Consider the following 27,740-nt stretch of genomic DNA (forward strand, 5'->3'; position numbering starts at 1 on the left):
AATTACAGGTTATAAAGAGCAGGAAGCTCCAGTATCATAGTGTCAGCTGTCTTATTTTTTGGCCCTATGGTGGAGTGGACATCGGGGTTGAAGAGCGATGATAGAAAGCAGGCGCTAGGTTGTGCTTTAAGGTCAGAGGCAGCTAGTAATTTTTGTTTACTGTTTGGGATATTGGGTGTGAATGGGATGGGTTGAGGGGAATGGAAGTGGGAAGGATCAGTTCCAAGCATTTTTTTTCTTAAAAATGTGATGAGGGTTTCTATCTCTACCACCCTTTCAAGCAGCGAGTTCCAGATCCCCTCTGGGTAAAAGAATTTGTCAACTCCCCTCTAATCCTGCCAATTGCTTTAAATCTTTGCCCCTGGTTATTCACACCTCTGCTAAGGGTAACATGTCCTTCCTATCCACTATATCTAGGTCCCACATAATTTCATATACCTCAATTAAATCTCCCGTCAGCCTCCTCCATTCTGAAGAAATTTGTCCCAGCCTATCCAATCTTTCCTCATATCTAAGATTCTCCATTCCCGGCAAAATCCTTGTCAATTTCCTCTGTACGCTGTCTAGTGCAATCACATCGTTCTTGTAATGTGGCCTAACTAGCGTTTTATACAGTTCGAGCATAACCTTCCTGCTCTTATATTCTATGCCTCAGTTAATAAAGGAAAGTAACCCATTTGTTACCTTAACCACTTTATCTACCTGTCAAGGTAAGTGTCAAGGCACAGAGAGGGTGACAGTTCCTGTAGCTGTCTGCACTGTCCAGTAAGGGATGAAGTGTACTGGGATCATGTGCTTTCATATTGTAAACCGTACTAATTTACCAATAAATCTCATCACAAAATACAGCAGATCCCTTACACTAAAACAGGATAGCATGTGGCGTCTCAGTGGCAGTCCCAACAGCCTCCAGCTTCCTCACTTTATCTCACACTGACCATGACAAAAAAAAAATCATTACCTACCCCTGATGTCATGGGAAAAGGGCGAGACATATTCGATATGTCCAGTTTGTTTTGAATTGCAGTCGCTGAGACGATCTGCGCTGATGACATGGCTGCCATACTGGCGAGGGCTTTGTCCTTTGCTGACTGATCCTAATGGACAAGAGAAAAGGGTGAGAGACAGAACAACAAAGTATTACAGGGAACTCTTGTCATCGCTAATTAAACCCCAGTAGCATTTGCTGCTGGCCCTGTAAGAGTTACAGTCATGATGGAGGCAAGGAGTTCCATAGTGTTGAGGTTCTGGGAAAGGCTGTGTTAAATTAGGAGATAGTATAAAACAATTAATTTTGGTTTCAAAGTAGTTATGTCGGGAAAGGAACAACAGGTGGGATGGGGTATTTTGAGCTTGGGTGGAAGGATAATGAAAACAAGAACACAACAGAATATATAGAACATGAACAGACAGGAAGGTGATGGCATAGTGGTAATATCACAGGACTAGTAATCCAGAGAAGAGGCTAGTGCTCTGGGGAGAGGGGTTTGAATCCCACCATGGCTGATGGTGAAATTTGAATTCAATTAATAAAAACAGGATTTTTTTTTTAAAAAGCTAGTCTAATGGTGACCGTGAAACCATTGTCGATTGTTGTAAAAACCCATCTTTAGGGAAGAAAATCTGCTGCCCTTACCTGGTCTAGACCCCAGACCCACAGTCCTCTGAAATGGCCTAGCCAGCCCCCCATTTTACTTTCATTTTTAGTTATTTTTTTCTTATTTTTTTAAAAACATTTTTTACAACCTTTTTTTTGCATTTATTTCATTTCATCTTAGTTTGTTCAGTTTGCTTACCCACTGTTTTTTTTCATGTTTGCACTTGCTACTGTTCAATATTCAGTCCGTTAACACCTTATCTGTACTAATGCTTTGTCTTTCAACACACCATTAACATATTGTTTGCCTTTGCTCCATAACCTTATGGTCAGCTATGTGGCCTTGTCCAATCTACACCTTCTCCTTCATTATCTCTTGCCCCACCCCCACCTCACTTGCTTATAACCTGTGACATTTCTAATACTTGTCAGTTCCGAAGAAGGGTCACTGACCCGAAACGTTAACTCTGCTTCTCTTTCCACAGATGCTGCCAGACCAGCTGAGTGGTTCCAGCATTTCTTGTTTTTATTATAGCAAGCCACTTAGTTCAAGGATAATTAGGATGAGCAACAAATGCCAGCCTAGTCAGCGACACCTACATTCCATAAACGAATAAAAAAAGCACAACACCAAGAATGACAATGCACTCTGTGTTCACTATGGAGAAGGATGATGTAGGTGTAGAGATCAGGGAAGATGATTGTGATATACTCGAACAAATTAGCATTAAAAGGGAGGAGGTATTAATGGTTTTAGTGGGCTTAAAAGTAGATAAATCCCCAGACCCAGATGAGATGTATCCCAGGCTGTTATGTGAGGCAAGGGAGGAGATAGCAGGGGCTCTGACACAAATTTTCAAATCCTCAAATTAGGGCGGCACAGTGGTTAGCATCGTAAGCTCACAGCTCCAGCGATCTGGGTTCCGTTCTGGGTACTGCCTGTGCGGAGTTTGCAAGTTCTCCCTGTGACCATGTGGGTTTCCGCCGGGTGCTCCGGTTTCCTCCCACAGCCAAAGACTTGCAGGTTGAAAGGTAAATTGGCCATTGTAAATTGTTCCTAGTGTAGGTAGGTGGTAGTAGAATTGAGGGAAGGTGGGGATGTGGTTGGGATTAATGTAGGATTAGTATAAATGGGTGGTTGATGGTCGGCACAGACCCGGTGGGCCGAAGGGCCTGTTTCAGTGCTGTATCTCTCTATGACTCTCTGGCCACAGGAGAGGTACCAGAGGATTGGAGGACAGCGAATGTGATACCATTATTCAAGAACGGTAGCAGGGATAAACCAGGTAATTACAGGCTGGTGAGTCTGACATCAGTGGTTGGGAAACTATTGGAAAAGATTCTGAGGGACAGGATTAATCTCCACTTGGAGAGGCAGAGATTAATCAGGGATAGTCAGCATGGCTTTGACAGGGGGAGATCGTGTCTAACTAACTTGATTGCATTTTTCGAGGCAGTGCCTAGATGTGTAGATGAGGGTAAAGCAGTTGATGTACCCTACATGGACTTCAGTAAGGCTTTTGATAAGGTCCCGCATGGGAGATTGGTGAAGAAGGTAAGAGCCCATGGGATCCAGGGCAATTTGGCAAATTGGATCCAAAATTATCTTGGTGACAGGAGGCAGAGGTGATGGTCGAGGGTTGTTTTTGCGAGTGGAAGGCTGTGGCCAGTGGTGTACCACAGGGATCGGTGCTGGGACCCTTGCTGTTTGTAGTGTACATTAATGACTTAGACGTGAATATAGGAGGTATGATCAGTAAGTTCACAGATGACACAAAAATTGATGGTGTCGTAAATAGTGAGGAGGAAAGCCTTAGATTACAGGACGATATTGATGGGCTGGTAAAATGGGCGGAACAGTGGTAAATGGAATTTAATCCTGAGAAGTGTGAGGTGATGCATTTTGGGAGGACTAACAAGGCAAGGGAATATACAATGGGTGGTAAGACCTTAGGAAGCACAGAAGGTCAGAGGGATCTTGGTGTACTTGTCCATAGATCACTGAAGGCAGCAGCACAGGTAGATAAGGTGGTCAGGAAGGCATATGGTATACTTGCCTTTATTAGCCGAGGCATAGAATATCAGAGCAGGGAGGTTATGATGGAGCTGTATAAAATGCTAGTTAGGCCACAGCTGGAGTACTGTGTACAGTTCTGGGCACCACACTATAGGAAGGATATGATTACACTGGAGAGGGTGCAGAGGAGATTCACCAGGATGTTGTCCGGGCTGGAGCATTTCAGCTATGAAGAGAGACTGAAAAGTCTAGGGTTGTTTTCCTTAGAGCAGAGAAGGTTGAGGGGGTACATGATTGAGGTAAACAAAGTTATTTGGGGCATTGATAGGTTAGATAGGAAGAAATCTTTTCCCTTAGCGGAGGGGTCAATAACCAGGGGGCATAGATTTAAGGTCAGGGGCAGGAGGTTTAGAGGGGATTTGAGGAAAAATGTTTCCACCCAGAGGGTGGTTGGAATCTGGAACACACTGCCTGAAGAGGTGCTGGAGGAAGGAACCCTCACAACATTTAAGAAGTATTTAGATGAGCACTTGAAACGCCATAGCTTACAAGGCTACGGGCCAAGTGCTGGAAATGGGATTAGAATAGTTAGGTGCTTGATGACCGGCACAGACACGATGGGCCGAAGGGCCTGTTTCTGTGCTGTATAACTCGATGACTATTATTAAGAGAGAGCGCCAAAGGAAGAGAAAGTGAAAGAAAGGGGAGAGAAAGAGGGGTAGTGAGAGAAAGAAAGAATTAGCATGCACAGCAAGGCATGCATACCCAAAAGGAGAATAGCGAAAGTGGGAGTGCACGAGACAGACACACACAGACAGACTAAGAGAGAAGGGTCATTGCTAAGCCAACTTCTGTCGCATCATGTTCAGGTGCAATTGAGCTGCTAAAAGATGCACTCCAATAGTAACCAATTACATTAAGCATACTGACCAATTTGGGCCAGGTTTCTTTGTTATATTAAATGCAAATGATACATTTAATCAGTGAGGTAAGAATTCTCTAGGGGTAATGGGAGGAATTTGTATCCTGGTGTGGCAGCTGCTCCCGTGATAACATTCTCAGGACCGGCAACTAAAGCTCTCAGACGCTGCCCTCACTCACACAAACTGCAAGACTGCAATTATGTTGTTTAACCAGGGATTCTGGTAGGGAAAGAAAATATCCTGCGAATCTACAGCATCAATACAAAATGCTGGGTAAAACAATGTGAAACAGCTAACAGCTACCTGTAGGAATCTAAATATTCATTAAACTAGGCAGCAGAGTCCTCAAACATGGGCAGTGGACATGTACAATCCCAGGTGATCCTGGAGCAGGTTCACATGCTTCCGTTTAAATGTCATGGCCAGTGGGCACAGTTAGACATATCAGTGTTGCCTATCAGAATGGAATAATATTCTAAACTCTCACACGTTTTTTACTTTGTTATGAGCTGATTCTTTTAGAGGTTCCCTCCTGCAGAGGAAATAGTGCACTTAAAAAAAATCATAGAAATCACTGAAAGTTTACAGCACAGTAACAGTATTGATTATATAATGAAAGTAGTAATGAAAGGAATCAAGTTAGCTCCAGAGTTTGATTTCTTGGTGAAACACTGACAGTCATCATCAGAATCTCTTTAAAACAGATGATAAGGAACTATCCAAACACTATTCCTTTCCATTGATGTCGCATTCCCAGTATATTTACTTAAACAGGAAGGACCAATTACATCAACAGGGAACTACCAATCACAGTTCCTCATGGTCCTCACCCTTCTTTGCAATATCAGAACACACTGAGAAGTTTTTCAAATCACAAAGCACTCAGCAACCATGTCTTCTTTGGGCCTCCTTATCTCGAGAGACAATGGATACGCGCCGGCGCATGCCTGGGCAAATTTATGGAGGTTGAGAGTTGCCCAGTCGTCAAAACCCCCCTCTCGGCCTTTCTGGTGGGGTCCAAAGGAGTGCAGGACACGACGTTTGGCACCAGTATGGCTGCAGGAACTGCCGGAAACATGCCAAAGGTGACACATGACCGCCTACGAGGTTCCGCTCCGGATTTTCTGTTAGGGTTTACTCCCTTAGCCTTGGTCTCTCCCGAGACGCCCACAAGGCAGTGGGGTTAGGACTTTAATATCCTTTCTATAATTGAGTGCCTAAACTGGACACAGTTTAGTTACATAAATACAATGTTCTTTCTTTCTAAGGCAGAAGCATTACCTTGTACTATCTTTCATTGCCTCTTCAATCTGGTACTATACACCCCTAATTATAAAACTCAAAATGCCATGGCCCTTTTTTAATGAAGTATCTACTTGCAAAGAAATGAATATTTGTACCCCTCAGTCTCACCCATCCTACAGAACCCTCCCATTCATGCACTCCCATTCTTCTGAAGATGTGCAGCATCGACTTTGTGAAATTAGCTTATGTCTTGGCTCTAAAATTCTTGGTGAATCCTCCTTAAATGGAGCTTCTTGTTAATCAGGAAAAAGACATAAGCTCCTTAAAAATAAACCCTTAAAATTACTTTCAGAAATTTGAGACTGGATTTGAAAACATTCATCCATTTTCTTGTAAAAAATTATCTGCAAATTTTAAACCATGTTCTGATGGTTTAAAGGGTTCAAATGGTGACCAGTCAGTTTCCAGCTAAGTTAAAAAGAGTGCACCTAAATTAAACAGCCCCCTGCAATTAAAGCCATAGCCAACAGTGAGAGAAGGACAGGTTAGACTAGTTATACAGCCAAGAGCACAGCTTGAAGCAGTCACTCTGTTGGGGTTGGGGCAGCTTTTTACGGGGAGACGCTGCAAGTAGGGTGACTTTACAAACTTTCCATTGTTCTCCCCTTCTCTCCTGAAGTTGCTGGCTCTTCTTTATAGTTTCACAGGCGCCACTCACCCTCCAGTATCTTCGCCAAGTTCCCATTCTTCATCAGACAGCATAAGCAGCGAATTTCAATAGGGCTATTTGACTATAGTGGACATCATAGTTCAGCCTTATCTTGTCCTCATTCAATATCCACATAGCAGGGGTCACTGAACAGGAATGGGGTATAAGGACCCTGACACATTGGGCTGGATTTTAACCAAACTCCGGTGTTGGGTTTTGTGGCGAAGCAGGCTGGAAAATGCCTGCGGGAGAGGGCTGCTATGCAACCCAATGACAGGAAGGTCCAGCCTGATATTCCCAGCAGTGGTGAGGCCTCGTGGCGGCCCCCCCGCTGCTTGGCGACGGGACCTCAATTTGAATATTTAAATAAATTCAAATGATTGATTTAATTAAACTCACGTCGCCTCCTGATGTCCCGCTACGATCTTCTGTCCGGCGTCCGGCACTCCCACGCCTTCAGATCCCCACCCAGGGAAATGAAGCGCAACACTGCTGGGGAGGGGAGGTATGTTTATCAGTGCGGTGGTGGGGGGGGGGGGGGGTGCAGAAAGAGAGTCCAATTAACTTGTTAGGGGTAGGGGATAGTGGGAAGGGCTGTAGTTGAAAGTTTGTGCAGTTTCAGGGGACAACGTCAGATGGTAAAGGTAAGTGCTTTTTTTTTGGCGGTGGGGGGGGAGGGCAAATAATTAATTTACTGGAACCACTCAGCAGGTCTGGCAGCATCTGTGGAAAGAGAAGCAGAGTTAATGTTTCGGGTCAGTGACCCTTCATCCGATGAAGGGTCACTGACCTGAAACGTTAACTCTGCTTCTCTTTCCACAAATGCTGCCAGACCTGCTGAGTGGTTCCAGCATTTCTTGTTTTTATTTCAGATTTCCAGCATCCGCAGTATTTTGCTTTTATACAAATAATTAATTTGATTGTTATTGAGGGGGGTGGGAGAGTGGCAAGAGAGATCTATTTATTTATTTTACTTCAATTTACCTTTAAATATTTAAATTAGCCAGTAGGGCTGACAGCTCTTTAAAAATGGTGTCGGTGCCTGCACACAGGCATCTGATGTCATTTCCCAGGGTTGTGGGGGGTGGGGGGGGGTGCGGGGGAGGTGGCCCCGGGGATGCAAATGGGTGCGGCGGTTCTATGCTTGGGCGGGCCGCCGTTTTTTTCATCCCGCTGCCAAGATCAGCGGCAAGATTATAAAATCCAGCCCATTGTATCTACCGTAGCATGCAGAAGACATGGACAACTTGCTGATGCTGTAATGGGGATCATGAGGTTCAGATGATATTCAAATACTATTTAAACCATGCTCATTACAGAATTATGCTCACTCTGTGTCTATTACAGCCTTGTAATATCTCCTAGCTATTTCTAAATACTTAGAATTTTAAAACGTATCCAAAAATAAAACTGGTTTTATGGCTGGCACTGGATGTGGATAGACTTCACTTTACCCAGTTAATGCTGACGCCAATTCAGCAACTGAGAGTCGCTTAGATATGTAAATCTCAGTAAGTCAGTGTTCATTCTGAACTGCAGAATGCTGCTTACAACACAGGGAGATTCAATTCTCCTTAGAAGGGTTTTATTTTTCCCTTTACTAAACATGGAAACAGCAGCAGGCGGCAAAGTCAGCAATCAGGAAGAGTTTCCATATGTCTCTCAGCACCAGAGCATGCAATGGGAATCTTTCCCCAATTCTAAAATTGGACAGGAGGTGGAATCAAGACTCAAGTTCAGAAGGTTACTTTTTTGATAGAAATTCATCGAGAACCTGAAAAACTAAATGTATCCCTATCACAAGATTGAAATAAATGGGAAAAATTGGTAATTAAGCACAGACTGTTGGTATCTAGTTTATATTTGAGCAATTTCCAGACAATTCTCTCAAAAGGCAGATGGTTGATGGCAATGCGACATTGGGCGACCCTTGGCAGTGCATTAGCAGGAAACAGGAGTCTTTACAGGAGCAGGATATCAGTACAAAGCAAGAGAGCCATTTCAAAAAACTAGCACTTTTCCCAAGAGCTCACCATATTGATTGCCTGGAAACAATGAGAGATTGTCATCCATTCCAGTCACCAAATTGGCAGTCCATTCAAAATAAAAGTAAATAAAAAGATTAATCATTTTTAAAAAGCATTTACTAATGGAGGAGATATTTCCTCACACCTCCCCATTTTTTATTTCATCCAATTATCAGTTTAACCAAAACACTAGTAACCCATTTATAACAAAACAAACTTGCTTATATAACCTTCAGTCACACATGTTGGTCCTGTTCAAAGGCTGAAAGCAGAGAGTAAAAGACAGGGGAATGGGGAAACACAAGCTTGACTCATTGTAGAGACACACCCTAGTACAAGGCTGCTTAAGGAAGAACAAAAATTTAATCTTTTCTCAGTCTCCTCCCTCAAAGAGAGATCTGCACATTGACTAGGGTCTCTTGGTCTTTTCTGTAGATTTAGCTCTTCAGTGATATTCTGACATTCTGCTCGAGTAACATCTTCAACCAGGAGTCCCCATGATGCTCCCCTCTCTGAATAAAGAGTATGTTGTATCACTTCATTGTCAGACACTGAGGGTTTTATGCAATGATGAGGTTGAAGATTGCATTCCAGAGCAGCACATGAGCATTCCCTCACACACCATGTTGAATACCCTGCTCTACCTAGAGACTCCAGATCCCTTTCCATGCTCTTTCATCATCTACATAGCAGCAGTAATTACACTTCAGAAGGACTTCACTGTCTGTAAAGTGTGTTGGAATATCCCAAGGTGATAAAAAGCACTGTACAAATGGGAGTTCCTTTTAATTGTTAGCCTACCTTGTAATGCCACTGCTATAGAATATACAGTATTCTTTTGAACTTAATTATTACTATGAAAGAACAGAAACAAGTAACAAATAATTGAAAAATATATATATTACTTCCTGTAAATTATCAGTAGCACATACACAGTCACACAAATTAAGCATCATATTGGTACATAAATAGATTTCCTTACCTGGTGATTCTCTTACTTTTTAAGCACAATCAAAATTGATGGCGGTTAATTTACTTTCTTGATTATGGCGGAAAAATTGGATAGGGCCTGAAAAGACGCATGGGTATCACAATTCAGGATTACTTTGCGCCCATTGCTTTCAATGCAGACAGCACACAAACTCTGTACTACCTACTAATGTAAATGATTGCAGAATTCAGCCAGCGCTGTTTCGTGGCTACACATCTGCTGAGCAGGGGTGCAAAATTGAGAGAGGATAGCACAAGTTAAAGCTAGGATGCAGGTGCAGCAAGCAATTAGGAAGGCAAATGGTATGTTGGCCTTCATTGCGAGTACAAGAGTAAAGAAGTCTTGCTGCAATTGTATAAAGCCTTGGTGAGACCGCACCTGCAGTTTTGTGTATTTTTTGTCTCCCTACCTAAGGAAGGATATACTTGCCATAGAGTGAGTGCAACGAAGGTTAATCAGACTGATTCCTGGGATGGTGGGATTCTCTTATGAGGAGAGATTGAGGAAACTGAGCCTGTATTCTCTAGAGTTCAGAAAAATGACAGGTGATCTCATTGATGCACACAAGTTTCTTGCAGGCCTCAACAGGGTTGATGCAGGAAGGATGTATCCCCTGGCTGGGGGAGGGTTTAGAACCAGAGGACACAGTCTCAGAATAAAAGGTAGGCCATTTAACATTGAGATAAGGAGGAATTTCTTCACTCAGAGGCTGGTGAATCTGTGGAATTCTCTACCCCAGAGGGCTGTGGAGGCTCAGTCATTGAGTATGTTCAAGACCGAGATCAATAGATTTCTAGATATTAAACATATCAAGAGATATGGGATAATGTGGGAAAATGGCGTTGCAGTAGATCTAGTTGAATAGCGGAGCAGGCACAAGGGGTCTACTCCTGCTCCTATTTCCTATGCTCCTATGTTCCTATTGTTACAACTGATGGGGGAGGAGTGCACTGTTAATTCAGTCCCACTTCTCCACAGATCACAACATGTATTTAAATTTTCCCGTCAATCAGATACTCAATTTTTACCCCAGAATAAAGCGCACCAACCAGGTTTCTTTAATAAATAACAAAATTATCCATTTATTATACCCCAAGTCTTAACAATAATAAAGTAAACATACACACGAACTGAAATAAAAAGGGATTTTTGTTTAAAGCTGTTACAAAGAAATAGAAGGAATAAAAAAAAACTTAGACTGATGAGAAGGTATGGAAGTCCTTTGTTTTGGTGAGGTGTCCCAAAGGCGAATAGAAGGCTGCCATGAGGAATCTTCCCAGAACAGTTCTTTCCAGGCGATGTTGAAGAACAGTCTGGGTAGGCTTTCAAGAGATGCAGCTACAGAAGGCTTCACATAGGTCTTACATCAAGTGTGCAGCAACAAAGGTTTCAATTCTCACACAATCAATGCAAAGTTCCTTCAAAGATGCAGAATGTCTTCAAAGAGAGAGAGATAACAGTACAACTTGAGACAGGATTTTTCTTTTCGAGAGAAAGATAAGCAGGGTCTTCTTCTGTTCTCTTGGCAGGTCAGGAAGCAAACTTCTTTTTGTTCTTGGCCAAAACTAACTGGCTTTTTTAAACATTCAATGTGAAACAAAACTGTTAAGCAATAATCCTGTGATAATTATAAATCATGGTCCGTCATTTCCTTGCAAACATCTGTCCTTCAGGTTATAACACAACACCCTGCTGCATTTACTTGAAATCAGATGCTTTCCAATAAGGGTTGTTTACTGGTCAACCTTCTGTTGACCTTCCTTTTAAGAAAAACACCCAAAGTTTAGCTTCTTCAAGATTCCAGCATCCATGAAATCCTTTTCAGTTTTTAAAATGTAGATTCTCAAGTTTTAACAAAAAATGGAAACCCTCATAACACCTCCACCCTTGGAGAAATGAAACACCATTTTTAAATGTGTTTCATTACAATGTATAAAAAAAAAGTTGAAAACATTTCAAAACACATTCCCACACCACCCCCCCCCCCCCCCCCCCCCACCCACATTGACTTTAGCTAATACAATTCTGCTTTGTACCATCTTTACTCACATAACTCAAACAAAATTAGATTCACGACAAAGCATCTGCAATAACATTATTCTTTCCCGGAATGTGGACAATCTTGAAGTGATTGGTCGGCAACAGTAAACTCTATCGGAATATTCTGGCATTCTAGGTTTTAAACTTTTCCACAAAGGTAAGCCAAATCAGCCAATTGCAACCTTCCAATCAGAGCCTCCCAGTTGTTCCAAGTGTTTTTTTTCCAAGTGTCACTGTAGACCAGACATCAACAAGGTAAACTACACAGTTAGGAACACTGGCTACCACTGGGTTCATTAACCTGTATGGTATCACATGGCACTGAAAAAACCCATCCAGTGTGACAAAAGCTGATATTTCTTTAGCTCGGGGTGTTCAAGGAACTTGCCAGTATCCCTTTAACAAATCTATCTTTGTAATAGAAACATAGAAAATAGGAGCAGAAGTAGGCCATTTGGCCCTTTGAGCCTGCTCCACCATTCATAATGATCATGGCTGATCATCCAACTCAGTAGCCTGTTCCTGCTTTCCCCCCATACCCTTTGATCCCTTTAGACCCAAGAGCTCTATCTAACTCGTTTTTGAAAATATACAATGTTATGGCCTCAACTTCTTTCTGTGGTAGCGAATTTCACAGACTCACCACTCTCTAGGTGAAGAAATTTCTCCTCATCTCAGTCCTGAAAGGTTTACCCCATATCCTTAAGACAATAACCCCTGGTTCTGGACTCCCCTACCATCGGGAACATCCTTCCTGCATCTACCCTGTCAAGTCCTGTTAGAATTTTATAGGTTTCTATGAGATCCCCCCTCACTCTTCTGAACTCCAGCCAATATAATCCTAACCGACTTAATCTCTCCTCATACGTCAGTCCCGCCATCCCAGGAATCAATTTGGTAAACCTTCCTGCGCTCCCTCTATAGCAAGAACATCCTTCCTCAGATAAGGAGACCAAAACTGCATACAATATTCCAGGTGTGGCCTCACCAAGGCCCTGTAGAATTTCCGCAAGACATCCCTGCTCCTGTACTCGAATCCTCTCGCTATGAAGGCCAACATACCTTTGCCTTTTTTACCGCCTGTTGCACCTGCATGCTTACCTTCAGCGACTGGTGTACGAGAACACCCAGGTCTCGTTGCATAGTCCCCTCTCTCAGTTTATAGCGATTCAGATAATAACCTACCTTCCTGTTTTTGCTACCAAAGTGGATAACCTCACATTTATCCACATTATACTGCATCTGCCATGCATTAGGCCACTCACTCAACTTGTCCAAATCACCCTGAAGCCTCTCTGCATCCTCCTCACAATTCACCCTCCCACCCAGTTTTGTATCATCTGCAAATTTGGAGATATTACATTTAGTTCCCTCATCTAAATCATTAATGTATATTGTGAATAGCTGGGGTCCTAGCACCGCTCCCTGCGGTACCCCACTAGTCACAGCCTGCCATTTGGAAAAAGACCCATTTATCCCGACTCTTTGTTTCCTGTCCGCCAACCAATTTTCTATCCATCGCAATACACTACCCCCAAACCGATACGCTTTAATTTTACATGCTAATCTCTTATGTGGGACTTTGTCGAAAGCCTTCTGAAAATCCAAATAAACCACATCCACTGACTCCCCCTCATCAACTCTACTAGTTACATCCTCAAAGAATTCTAGTAGATTTGTCAAGCATGACTTCCCTTTCGTAAATCCATGCTGACTCTGCCCAATTCTACCACTGTTCTCCAAGTGCTCTGCTATAAAATCTTTGATAATGGACTCTAGAATTTTCCCCACTACCGACGTCAGGCTGACTGATCTATAATTCCCTGCTTCCTCTCTTTTTAAATAGTGGGGCTACATTAGCTACCCTCCAATGTGTAGGAACTGTTCCAGAGTCTATAGAATCTTGGAAGATGACCACCAATGCATCCACTATTTCTAGGGCCACTTCCTTAAGTACTCTGGGATGCATACCATCAGGCCCTGGGGATTTATCGGCCTTCAATCCCATCAATTTCCCCAACACCATTTCTCTACTAATACTGATTTCCTTCAGTTCCTCTCTCTCACTAAGCCATGTGTTCGCCAACATTTCTGGTACGATATTTGCATCCTCCTTTGTGAAGACAGAACCAAAGTATGCATTTAGTTGGTCAGCCATTTCTTTATTCCCCATAATAAATAAATATGTTTCTATAGAGATCAATGATGATGATCATAATAAATGGCGGAGCAGGCTCAAAGGGCCAAATGGCCTACTCCTGCTCCTATTTTCCATGTTTCTATGTTTCTAAACATGGCACTGCCCACTCTGTCAATACAGTCTTCCAAGCAAGGAATTGGGTAGCAGTCTGCTTTTGTTACTGCATTAACTTTTTTGTAGTCTATGCAAAGTCTAGTTGAACGGTCAGGTTTATGCACTAATACTATCGGTGAACTCCAGCTGCTTTGACTGGGTTCAATTAGGTGGTTTTCCGCATTTACTTGGGCCTGTTTGTCTGGACTTAAGTAATAAGGATGCTGTTTTATAAGAACAGATTCCCCTACATCAACATCATGTGTGGCTAAGATTGTACATCCTGGCTTATCCCTACAGACTCCTCTGAATGCTGTGAGTAGCTTGATAGCCCAGAGTGGGAGACTGGAGTCAGACAGAGAGCGAGAGAGCGAGAGTGCGAGAGAGAGCGAGAGAGAGCGAGAGAGCGAGAAACCTGATCATGGCACCATGGTACAGGAAGCCATTCAAGTGGAGGGAGTAAAAATGAATGTAGTGGTAGGGGACAGTATAGTTAGGTGAATTGACACTGTTCTCTACAGCAAAGAGCGAAAGTCCAGAGGCTGTGTTGCCTGCCCGATTCCAGGGTTCCGGACATCTGCTCAGGGCTGGAGAGGAACTTACAGTGGGAGGGGGAGGATCCAGTCGTCGTGGTCCATGTCGGTACCAATGACATAGGCAGGACAAGGAAATAGGTTCTGCATAGTCAGTATGAGGAACTAGGCACCAAATTAAGAAGCAGAACGTCAAAGGTAATAATCTCTGGATTATTACCTGAGCCACGTGCAAATTGACATAGGGCAAATAAGATTAGAGAAATTAATGCGTGGCTCAAAGACTGGTGTGGTAGAAGTGTGTTCCGATTTATGGGGCACTGGCACCAGTACTGGGGAAATTTGAGGCTGTACCATTGGGACAGTCTACACCTGAACCGTGCTGGGGCCAGTGTTCTAGCGAGATGCATAACTAGGGAAGCAGAGAGGGTTTTAAACTGAATAGTGGGGCAAGGGATCAAATTTGGGAAGATATGGTAAATCAAGTAGTAGAGACAAAGCATGAGAGAAAGATATTAATAAGGGAAATGATAAACAGACTGTGACAGGAAGGGACAGAGCGTACAAATCTAAGAGAAAATCAACAGATAAGGCTAGAGGCTACAAAAATAATAAAAGGACACAACTAGAGGCTCTGTATCTGAATGCACATAGCATTCAAAACAAAACAGATGAACTGAGCGCAAATAGAAATAAATAAGTACCATCTGATAGCCATTACAGAGACATGGCTGCAGGATGACATGGATTGGGACCTGAATATTGAAGGATACATGGCATTTAGGAAGGACAGGAAGCTAGGAAAAGGTGGAGGGGTAGCTCTGTTAATTAATGATGGTATTAGTGCAATAGAAAGGGATGACCTAAGTTCAGGAGACTAGGAGGTAGAAGCAGTTTGGGTAGAGATGAGAAATCGTAAAGGCAAGAAGTCACTTGAGGGAGTGGTGTACAGGCCACCTAACATTAACCACACTGTAGGACAGGGTCTAAAGGAAGAAATAATGGCAGCTTGTCGAAAGGTACAGTGATAATTATGGGGGATTATAGATGGAAAAATCAGATGGGCAGAGGTAGCCGAGATGAGGAGTACATGGAATGTTTTCGGGATAATTTCTTGGAACAGTACATTCTGGAGCCAACCAGAGAGCAGGCTGTACGAGACCTGGTATTGTGCAACGAAATAGGATTACTTAATGACCTCATAGTCAAGGCACCCCTCGGCAGCAGCGATCACAATATGATTGAATTTTACATTCAGTTTGAGGGAGAGAAGAGGGGTCCAAGATTAGTATCTTAAACTTAAATAAGGGCAATTATGAGGGCATGAAAGCAGAGCTAGCTAAAGTGAACTGGCAAATCAGGTTAAAGGATAGGTCAATAGAGATGCAGTGACAGACATTTAAGGGGATATTTCAGAATACACAGAATAGATACATTTCAACGAGAAAGAAAAATTCCAAGGGTGGGACCTGCCATCCGTGGTTAACTCAAAACAGTTAAAGATAGTGTCAAACTTAAAGAAAAAGCATATAATTGCAGAAAGATGGGAGGCAGGTCAGAAGATTGGACAGAATATAAAAAACGCAAAGAATGACTAAAAGATTGATAAGGAAGGTAAAATTAGAGTATGAGAGAAAGCTGGCAAGAAATATAAAGATAGATAGTAAGAGTTTCTATAGATACTTAAAAAAGAAAAGTTAACAAAATGAGCATTGGTCCTATAAAAAGTGAGTCTGGGGAATTAATAATGGATTATAAGGAGATGGCAGATGAATTGAACAGATTTTTGCATCGGTCTTCATTATTGAGGATACAAGTAACATCCCAGTATTAGCTGTAAGTCAGGAAATGGAAGGGAGGGAGGAACCTAAGAAAATTACAATCACAGGGAAGTGGTACTGAACAAATTGTTGGAGCTGCGGGCTGACAAGTCCCCAGGTCCTGATGGACTTCATCCTAGGGTGTTAAAAGAAGTGGCTAGTGAGATAGTTGATACGTTAGCTTTCATTTTCCAAAATTCCCGCGACTCGGGGAAGGTTCCGTTAGATTGGAAAATAGCGAATGTAACTTCTTTATTCAAAAAGGGAGGGAGACAGAAAGCAGGAAACTACAGGCCAGTTAGCTTAACATCTGTCTTAGGGAAAATGTTAGAAGCTATTATTAAAGACGTCTTGGCAGGGTACTTCGAAAAATTGAAGGGAATCAGGCAGAGTCAATATGGTTTTGTTGAAGGGAAATCATATTTAACCAATTTATTGGAGTACTTTGAGGGAGTTATATGTGCTGTGGATGAAGTGGAACCGGTGGATGTATTGTACTTAGAATTCCAGAAGGCATTTGATAAGGTGCCACATCAAAGTCTATTGCAAAAAATAAAAGCTCATGTAGGGGGTAACATATTGGCATGGATAGAAGATTGGTTAGCTAACAGGAAACAGAGAGTAGGCATAAATGGGTCATTTTCTGGTTGGCAAGATGTAATGAGTGGTGTGCCACAGGGATCTGTGCTGGGGCCTCAACTTTTTACAATTTATATAAATGGCTTGGATGAAGGGACCAAAGATATGGTTGCTAAAATTGTTGATGACACAAAGATCGGTAGAAAAGTAACTTGTGAAGAGGACATAAGGAGGCTACAAAGGGATATAGATAGGTTAAGCGAGTGGGCAAAGACCTGTCAAATGGAGTATAATTTGGGAAAGTAGGAAATTTGGCAGGAAGAATAAAAAAGGAGCATATTATCTAAATGGTGAGAGATTGCAGAGCTCTGAGATGCAGAGGGATCTGGATGTCCTAGTGCATGAATCCCAGAAGATTAATGTGCAGGTACAGCAAGTAATTAGGAAAGCTAATAGAATGTTATTGTTTATCATGAGGGGAATTGAATACAAAAGTAGGGAGGTTATGCTTCAGTTATACAGGGCATTGATGAGACCACATCTGGAGTACTGTGTACAGTACTGGTCTCCTTATTTAAGGAAGGATGTAAATGCGTTGGAGGCAGTACAGAGAAGGTTTACTAGACTGATACCTGGAATGGGCGGGCTGTCCTATGAGGAAAGATTGGACAGGCTAGGCTTGTATCCACCGGAATTTAGAAGTATAAGAGGTGACTTGATTGAAACATGTAAGATCCTGAGGGGTCTTGACAGGGTAGATGTGGAAAGGATGTTTCCCCTTGTGGGAGAATCTCGAACTAGGGGTCACTATTTAAAAATAAGGGGTCGCCCATTTAAGACAGCGATGAGGAGAAATTGTTTCTCTCTGAGGGTCTTGAGTCTTTGGAATTCCCTTCCTCAAAAGGCGGTGGAAGCAGAGTCTTTGAATATTTTTAAGGTAGAGGGAGATAGATTCTTGATAAGGAAGGGGGTGAAAGGTTATCGGGGGTAGATGGAAATGTGGAGTAATCAGTTCAGCCATGAATTTATTGAATGGCAGAGCAGGCTCGAAGGGCCGAGTGGCCTACTCCTGCTCCTAATTCATATGTTCCTATGTTTGTATGCTTGTTATGTTTTCTTGTTGTTCTGCATCTAAATATGAAAGCATAGTGTCCAATCTTCCTACCAATTCAGTATTAGCTAACCGGATAGGAGGAGGTTCAATTTGAGAATTGTCTAGGCTTCTCACTATCCCTTTAATTCTTCACTGTCCCTACTACCTGACATAGCTGTGCTTGCTTATCCTCCTCCCGGCGATGATATTGTTTCTACATATTGATATGATACAGTCGACTCTTTTTCTGGTGATCTGGGTGTCAATCAAATAAATTTACCTTACCAATTCTTTTGACCACTTTATGCAGACCACTGAACCGTGCTTTTAATGTAAAGGTAGTACTACCAACACCTCATCCCCTGGTTGAAATGTTCGAGTCTTCGCATGTTTGTCTGCCCATTTTTACAATTTTTTTGGGATGCTTTAAAGTGTTCCTGAGCAAGCTTTCGTAAGCCTTTCCCAGAACACAGGTACATAATCTAGTACAGAAGATCATTCCTCTGTTCTAAAAACCTTTCTTTAGTTAGTTTTAAAAGACCTGTTCTCATGTCCGGAAATGAATTCAATAGGACTTAAACCTGTAGAGTCATTAAGTGAATCTCTAGTGGCAAATAAAAGTCTTGCCCTTTATCCCAATCATGGGGTATTCATGACAGTACGCTCTGATCATTATTTTACGGGTCTGATGGTACCTTTCTAAAACTCCGTGTCTGTGGGTTGTATGCTGAAGACTTTAACTGTTATACCCAAATTACCCATAACTTCTTGAAATATTTTAGACATGGACTGAATTTCAATCGATAATCCATATCTAGTGAAGAATTGGGTTAACTTCTCTACCACCACCTTAGCAGTAATTGTCCTTAAGGGAACAGCCTCTGGGAATCCAGTAGCCATATCCATGCTAGTGAGTATATATTGGTGTCCCGCTTTCGTTTTCGGTAAGGTCCTACGCAATCTACCAATACCTTACTAAATGGTTCTCCAATCACTGGTATGGGAATTACAGGTGTCGGTTTTATGGCAGGTTGTGGTTTTCCCACAATGTGGCACGTATGGCATGTTTTACAAAACTACATCACGTCCTTGGAAAGACCTGGCCAGTAATAGAGTCATAGAGTTATACAGCACAGAAACAGGCCCTTCGGCCCATCATGTCTGTGCCGGCCATCAAGCACCTAACTATTCTAATCCCATTTTCCCAGCACTTGGCCTGTAGCCTTGTATGCTTTGGTGTTTCAAGTGCTCATCTAAATACTTCTTAAATGTTGTGAGGGTTCCTGCCCCTACCACCTCTTCAGACAGTGTGTTCCAGATTGCAACCTAATAATGTTGACTTAAGTGATTTGATCTTTCGGATCCCCATATGTCCTGCTATAGGAATTTTATGCGCTAATCTTAATAATTCCCAGCGATACTTAGGCGGTACCCCTATCTGTCGAACAACCGTCCACTCTTCATCCGCAGGTCTGTGAGGTGGTTTTCACTTCCTCATCAGAATCCCATCTTTAATATAATAGCCTTCTGGAACTCCTTTTGCCTTGGTTTCTGTTAGAGCTGATTGTGCCACTTTATTTAACTCTGGATCAGCTTGCTGAGTTGTGATCAGAGAAGATTTACTAAACATTTCATTTGGATTATCTAAATCCCCAAAGAAATTTTCAGATATTTGGCTCTCTGTGTCTAATGCTAATTGTACCTCTGATAATGGAACTTGTTTAGCCATTACTACATACGAAGGAAAAATTCCTTGCAACCTTTTCCTGTAACTGTTCAGTCACTTTAACTTCACTTGGTTTCTCTGTGACTACGGGAGAATCTACTACTTTCGCTCTGGCCAAATAATTCCCTAGGAGTAGGTCAATTCCATCTACTGGCAAACTATGGACAACTCCTACAATTACCATCCCAGGCATTAGGTCACACTCTAGGTGCACTCAATACAAAGGTAGGGGTATATACTTCCTGCCAATATCATTGACTAAAACTTTAGCATTCAGTGCGCTCTCTGGTGGAAATGTTATGTCTTTTACCAGCAAAAGTTTGGGTGGCTCCTGTATTCCCAAGTATAACCATAGATTTACCTGCCTCACTTGAGGGATAAGGAGTTACTTTTCCTTCCGACAGGTATCTTATTCTCAACCCCTGCACTCACATTGTTTTTGATTTTGGCTTTACAGCTGCAGTAAGAGCTACAGTCTGATCTGCTGTACTCTCAGTCAGAGCCCCTTTCTCTGCATTGACTTGGTGTATCCCAATAAGTGCCATGGCTTTACCTCACAACTTCCAGCATTCTGAACGAAGATGTCCCGCCTTGTGACAATGATAACGCTTAGGCTTGTGGTCCTCATTTCCACCCTCAGCACCTTCCTTTCTGGCCTGAGGAGGGGACCCTGGGGTGTCCTCAGCTGTCCTTTCTTGTCTCTGGCACCCTCCCACTTTCTATCCTTCTTGGGTTTGTGGGGGTGACGGACAAAGGGTTTGGGCTTTTGCACAAGCTCAAAATCATTAGCAATTTCCGCTGCCTGGCCCTTGAAACCTTCTGGTCTGCTACATGAGTTTGTACCAATGGAGTATTTTTAAATTCTTTCAGGAGAATTAGCTCTCTAAGGTTCTCATACATGGCTTCCATTTTTAGTGCCTGTATTTAATGATCAAAATTAATTTGCTTTACCTTTTCAAATTCTATATAAGTCTGCCTAGCCAATCTCAGGAGCTTCCGAAATGTCCGTCGGTAAGCTTCAGGGACTAACTTATATACAGTGACAGTAGTCTTTTTGCCATCTCATAATCTGCAGAAGCCTCCTCAGAAAGCATGGCATAAACTTCATGAGCTCTGCCCATCAACCTGCTTTCCATAAGCAGTGTCCAGCTTTCCTTTGGCCATTTCATTTGTTTGGCTACCTTTTCAAAAGAAATGAAAAATGCCTTTATGTCCCTTTCCTCAAACTTAGGGAGAGCTTACCAAAATTTAAACAGCTCTCCACTGGATCCTGGATTGGAGATGGATCTTTCCCCACCAGAACTTCGTGGAGCCAAGACCACTCCTTTGTCTTAGAATTCAAATTCCCTTCCTTCTTTTTCACTTTCTCTTTGAAATTCAAGCTCAAGTCTTTCCAATTCTATTTATTTTTCCTTTTCTTTGTCAAAGTTTTCTTAGTTCTTTTTCTGTTTCCTGTTGAAGCTTATGTTTTTCCATTTTGTGTTCCCACTCAAGTTGTTTCACTTGTAACTGAATTTTCGCTAATTCAACTGCACTACCCTCTGATTTATTGGCTTCTTCTTCCAATTTGAAATGTTGGAGTATTACTTCAATTATCTCTGCTTTTTTAGCACCTGATTTCAATTCTAACCCCAATTGTGCTGCCAAATCCTTTGGTTAAGTTTTTCAAGTCACTGAGGAATACATCCCGCTTCCCCAGAAAAGTTTCAGCAATTGCTACAGGAATTCTGGTGGTGTAGACTTTACCCTATTACACAAGAAACCTGGCTCTTTTATTTTCCTTTTTTCAATTATTATTACCCCACTTACAAGTGAACATTGTCAGTGCTGGGTTTAACCCAGACAAGCCCCCAATTAATATGTTACGATCAAGGTGGAGGAGTGCACTGTTAAATCAGTTCCATTTCTCCAGAGGTCACAACATAGATTTAAATTTTCCCACTTACCAAAACTGTCAATTAGATACTCTATTTTTACCCCAGAATAAAGCACACCAACCAGGATTCTTTAATAAAGGACAAAATTATCCTTTTATTATAACCCAAGTCTTAACCAATACAAAAGTAAACATACTCGTGAACTGAAATATTAAAGCCCCTTATTTTATCCTAGCCCTCACATACACAACAGGTTAACCGGGGGGAAAAGGAATTTTGTTTAAAGCTGTTACAAAGAAATAGAGGAAATAAAAAAAAACTTAGACTGATGAAAAGGTATGGAAGTCCTTTGTTTTGGTGAGGTGTCCCAAAGGCGAATAGAAGGCTGCCATGAGGAATCTTCCCAGAACAGTTCTTTCCAGGCGATGTTGAAGAACAGTCTGGGTAGGCTTTCAAGAGATGCAGCTACAGAAGGCTTCACATAGGTCTTACATCACATGTGCAGCAACAAAGGTTTCAATTCTCACACAATCAATGCAAAGTTCCTTCAAAGATGCAGAATGTCTTCAAAGAGAGAGAGATAACAGTACAACTTGAGACAGGATTTTTCTTTTTAAGAGAAAGATAAGCAGGGTCTTCTTCTGTTCTCTTGGCAGGTCAGGAAGCAAACTTCTTTCTGTTCTTGGCCAAAACTAACTGGCTTTTTTAACCGTTCAAAGTGAAACAAAACTGTTCAGCAGCAATGCTGTGACAATTATAAATCATGGTCTGTCATTTCCCTGTAAACATCTGTCCCTTCAGGTTATAACACAACACCCTGCTCCATTTACTTGAAATCAGATGCTTTCCAGTAAGAGTTGTTTACTGGTCAACCTTCTGTTGACCTTTTTAAGAGAAACACCCAAAGTTTAGCTTCTTCAAGATTCCAGAATCCATGAAGGCAGGAACCCTCACAACAATTAAGAACTATCTAGATGAGCATTTGAAACGCCAGAGCAAACGAGGCTATGGGCCAAGTGCTAGAAAATGGGATTAGAATAGCTTGATGGCCGGCACAGAAACGGTGGGCTAAAGGGTCTGTTTCTGTGCTGTATAACTCTATGACTCTATAAATTATAGATTTTCAAGTTTTAACAAAAAATGGAAATCCTCCTAACACGATGTACTTAAAGCCAGCCTGCATCGCTTAAAGGTGGGGTACATTGTGGCTGGAGCAGGTTTGAAAATGGATCTGTAAGTGATTTTGATATGGGGAACACTCAGGAATGACACAAGAGGGCAGAAAGCAAGCTCTAAGATGTTCTGATGTTTCACTGGTGCAGAAGATGCAGAGAAGTGGGAGGGGGGGGGGGTATGATCTATTCAGAGGGGGGCAGCAAGTTCTCCAGACAAGCTATGTGAGGGAGTGGGACCAGATAGATGTGGCAGTCAATGCCTGGAGTCAAGCACAGAGGACCTGGTTGCAGTGCTGCAAGAAGTTCAATGACCTCACATGAGTGGTCAAAGTCAACAAACGTATCTTCAAATACCATATTCCATCAATTGCACTACTAGCCTCAAACACTGTTTACTTACCAATATTCTCCATCAATCACAACTCCCACCTCACATTCATAGCTTCATCACACCCTCACATACTTAGCACTGCTGCAAGCCTAACACCCACATCACACAGCTTACACACATTCACCATGACAGAATCATCAACCAGATTGCAGCACACTCACTGACAACACTTCCCTCTTGCACATAACTGGAGGCAGCAGGACTTAACTGGAGGGGGACAGGCAGGGCTGCAAGTTCTTGCTCCCATAGGGGAGACAGTATTTGCCATCATGGCTGAGGCGTGGCCAGTGGCTGAACTGGAACCAAAGGTGACAGTATCCTGATGCCTAATCCTCCCTTTCTGTTCCCACGTCACCCTCATTCCACAGTTTTGAAGCTGCAGATGGTACAAGCATGCACTTCTTGCTTTCCCATCCCCACCTTCATTATAACCCTACCTTTGTGGGGTTTTTTCTTTCAGTTACCTAAGAATTGCCACCTGGTCTGACAGATGTGGAAGAGCAACAGGTGCAAGAAAACGACCACAGTGAAGAAGAAGAAACAGCCACCAGCTCAGATACTGACACTGCGTCTAATTTAGAGGACAGCATAGAGGCGGATCTGCATGTGGGCAGACACCAGGCACGAGTGGCCTATAGCCAGGGCAGGGGGCAAGGGTAGCACAGGAGCCAACTCACCAGATGGCAAGATTGCACACAAGTTCTGCTGTACAGGACTCCAATGAGCACTTTGATGGGGCGGGCTATAGTAGAAGACTGATGGGTATGCAAAATGGTGCATTGGCAGTCCTACCAAAAAGCCTGCATGCAATGTTAAGAGGTATGGAGGAGTCTGCAATGAATGTTCAGACTGCTGCCATCATGGCTGTGAATACCAGTGTTCAAAGGGCCTTGCAGGGTATTGCAGCAGTCCAGCAACCTGTCCTACAATAGATTTTTAGGATTGTTATAACACCACCCTAGGAAACTGGCAGTGGTTCCATGCAGCAAGAACCTGCTGTCCTTTCTCAGGAAGACAACACTCGTCCTTCCAATCTCGCCACTCCGCCAGTGCTCTTGCTGTTGCCCATCAGCCAGCCAGCCCAGCCTTGTCGAGCTGCTCGAGGTCATCATGCAAGGCCTTCTGCAGTCTTCCCACTGAAACTCTGAAGCCTTTCACCAGTCATGATGCAGCCACTTGGGAGCACTGGGAAAAGGCATACTGAAGGCAGATCACTAAGGGACTGTATAAGGATGATTAGTTAACATTTGTATACAATATGGCATGGATTGATTTATAAATTTGATCTGGAATGTTAATTTTGTGTTGACTTTTGTATTTGCGCTGTGGCCAAGAGAACACTGATGGTCAGGAAGGTCAGTAACAGAGGGAAGGGAAGGTGTGGGACTTGGTGAATGGGGAAGCCGAAGCCGGACAGGTGGTTGATGTGTTGGTGGGGGAGCATTTTGGTGATAGCAACCAGAACATGGTACAATTTAAGCTTGTTATGGAGAAAGAAACAGACAAGTTGCAAAAAAGGTTTTTGGATTGGGGTAGAACGAATATTAGTAAAATAAGGCAGGATCTGGCCAAGGTAGACTGGAAAGAGTTACTTGTCGGGAAATCTACAGAAGAGCAGTGGGGGTCATTCAAAAAGGAAATAGGGAGGGTACAGGCCCAACATGTTCCCTCTAGGGTAACAGGCAGGAGCAACAAGCCCAGAGAACCATGGATGACCAGAAACATTCAGGGTACGATGAGAAGGAAAAGAGAGGCTTTTAGCAAATACAAGGACAGCAAATCAACGGAAGCATTAGTGGAGTACAGAAAGTGTAGGATGGAGCTTAAGAAAGCAATTAGGAGAGCAAAGAGGGGATATGAGAAAGCTCTGGCTGGTGAAAGTAGGGAAAATCCCAAGATATTCTGTAAGTATATCAATGGGAAGAGGATAACCAGGGAAAGAGTAGAACCCATTAGGGACCAAGGGGGAAATCTGTGGGTGGAGCTAGAGGACATTGGTAGGGTGTTGAACGAATACTTCACATCTGTCTTCACCCAAGAGAATGAGGATGTAGATATGGAACTTAGAGAGAGAGACTGTGAGGTTCTTGAGCAAATTGTCACAGGGAGTGACAAGGTATTGGAGGTTTTGGCTGGCTTAAGAGTAGACAAATCTCCAGGTCCGGACGATTTGTGTCCCAGAATGCTGTGGGAGGCGAGGGTGGAGATTGCAGGGGCTCTGACCCTAATTTTTAATTCTTCTCTGGCCATGGGGGAGGTGCCAGAGGACTGGAGAACAGCTAATGTGGTCCCACTATATAAGAAAGGTTGTAGAGATAAGCCAGGGAACTACAGACCAGTGAGTCTCACGTCAGTGGTAGGGAAACTATTGGAGAAAATTCTGAAGGAGAGAATCTATCTCCACTTGGAGAGGCAAAATTTGATTAGGAATAGTCAGCATGGCTTTGTCAGAGGGAGGTCATGCCTAACAAATTTAATTGAATTTTTTGAGCATGTGACCAGGTGTGTAGATGAGGGTAGTGCAGTTGATGTAGTTTACATGGATTTCAGCAAAGCCTTTGATAAGGTCCCACATGGAAGACTTATCAAGAAAGCAAATGTACATGGGATACAAAGTAACTTGATAAAGGTGGATTCAAAATTGGCTTAGCTGTAGGAGACAGAGAGTGATGACAGACGGCTGTTTTAGTGACTGGAAGCCAGTGTCCAGTGGCGTACCACAGGGATCTGTGCTGGGTCCCCTATTGTTTGTCATTTATATAAACAACATAGATGACTATGTGGGGGGGTAGGATCAGTAAGTTCGCGGATGACACAAAGATTGGCCGAGTGGTTAACAGTGAGGTTGAGTGTCTTGGGTTACAGGAAGACATAGATGGGATGGTCAAATGGGCAGAAAAGTGACAGATGGAATTTAACCCTGAAAAGTGTGAGGTGATACACTTTGGAAGGAGTAATGTGACGTGGAAGTATTCAATGAATGGCCTGACACTGGGAAGTTCCGAGGAACAAAGGGACCTTGGCGTGTTTGTCTATAGATCTCTGAAGGAAGAAGGGCAGGTTAATAGGGTGGTGAAAAAGGCATATGGGACACTTGCCTTTATCAATCGAGGCATAGATTACAAAATCAGGGAGGTCAAGCTGGAGTTGTACAGAACTTTGGTAAGGCCACAGCTGGAGTACTGTGTGCAATTCTGGTCGCCACATTATAGGAAGGATGTGATTGCACTGGAGGGGGTGCAGAGGCGATTCACCAGGATGGTGCCTGGGATGGAACATTTAAGCTATGAAGAGAGGTTGGATAGGCTTGGGTTGTTTCCGCTGGAGCAGAGAAGACTGAGGGGTGACCTGATCGAGGTGTACAAGATTGAGGGGCATGGACAGGGTGGATAGGGAGCAGCTGTTCCCCTTAGTTGAAGGGTCAGTTATGAGGGGTCACAAGTTTAAGGTGAGGGGCGGGAGGTTTAAGGGGGATTTGAGGAAGAACTTTTTTACCCAGAGGGTGGTGATGGTCTGGAATGCCCTGCCTGGGAGTGTGGTAGAGGCAGGTTGCCTCACATCCTTTAAAAAGTACCTGGATGAGCACTTGGCACGTCATAACATTCAAGGCTATGGACCAAGTGCTGGCAAATGGGATTAGGTAGACAGGTCAGGTGTTTTAATGCATCGGTGCAGACTTGATGGGCCGAAGGGCCTCTTCTGCGCTGTATTATTCTGTGATCATGGCTGATCATCCAACTCAGTAACCTGTTCCTGCTTCCCCCCCATATCCTTTGATACCTTTAAACCCAAGAGCTATATCTAACTCCTTCTTGAAAACATACAATGTTTTGGCCTCAACTGCTTTCTGTGGTCGTGAGTTCCACAGGCTCACCACTCTCTGGGTGAAGAAATTTCTCCTCAACTCAGTCCTGAAACTTTACCCCATATCCCTAGACTATGACCCCTGGTTCTGGACTCCCCCATCATTGGGAACATCCTTCCTGCATCTACCCTGTCAAGTCATAGAACATAGAACATTACAGCACAGTACAGGCCCTTCGGCCCACGATGTTGTGCCGACCCTTTAACCTACTCTAAGATCAAACCACCTACATACCCTTCATTCTACTATCATCCATGTACCTATCCAAGAGTCGCTTAAATGTCCCTAATGTATCTGCTTCTACTACCACCGCTGGCAGTGCATTCCACGCACCCACCACTCTCTGTGCAAAGAACCTACCTCTGACATCTCCCCAAAACCTTCCTCCAATCACCTTAAAATTATGCCCCCGGTGATAGCCCTTTCCACCCTGGGAAAAAGTCTCTGACTATCCACTCTATCTGTGCCTCTCATCATCTTGTACCCCTCTATCAAGTCACCTCTTATCCTTCTTCGCTCCAATGAGAAAAGCCCCAGCTCCCTCAACCTTTCTTCATAAGACATGCCCTCCAGTCCATGCAGCATCCTGGTAAATCTCCTCTGCACCCTCTCTAAAGCTTCCACATCCTTCCTATAATGAGGCAACCAGAACTGAACACAATATTCCAAGTGTGGTCTAACCAGGGCTTTATGGAGCTGCAGCATAACCTCGCGGCTCTTAAACTCAATCCCCCTGTTAATGAAAGCCAACACACCATACGCCTTCTTAACAACCCTATCAACTTGGGTGGCAACTTTGAGGGATCTACGGACGTGGACCCCAAGATCCCTCTGTTCCT

General features: G+C 43.1%; 1 protein-coding gene across 3 annotated transcripts in view; it reads right to left on the bottom strand.

Annotated features, from left to right (window-relative positions):
* Positions 1-27,740, bottom strand: part of LOC137353714 (transcriptional enhancer factor TEF-1-like) — an 86,827-nt gene that overhangs the window by 16,247 nt on the left and 42,840 nt on the right. For 2 of the 3 annotated variants that reach the window (XM_068020077.1, XM_068020078.1), the window contains one exon: positions 966-1,097. The exons of the other annotated variant lie outside the window; for it this stretch is intronic. In XM_068020077.1, coding sequence (XP_067876178.1) covers positions 966-1,097 — 132 coding nt within the window. The remainder of the gene's footprint in view (positions 1-965; positions 1,098-27,740) is intronic. 3 annotated transcript variants of the gene reach the window in all.

Source organism: Heterodontus francisci, chromosome 41 (assembly GCF_036365525.1).
Source record: "Heterodontus francisci isolate sHetFra1 chromosome 41, sHetFra1.hap1, whole genome shotgun sequence".
NCBI classification, from domain to species: Eukaryota; Metazoa; Chordata; class Chondrichthyes; order Heterodontiformes; family Heterodontidae; genus Heterodontus; species Heterodontus francisci.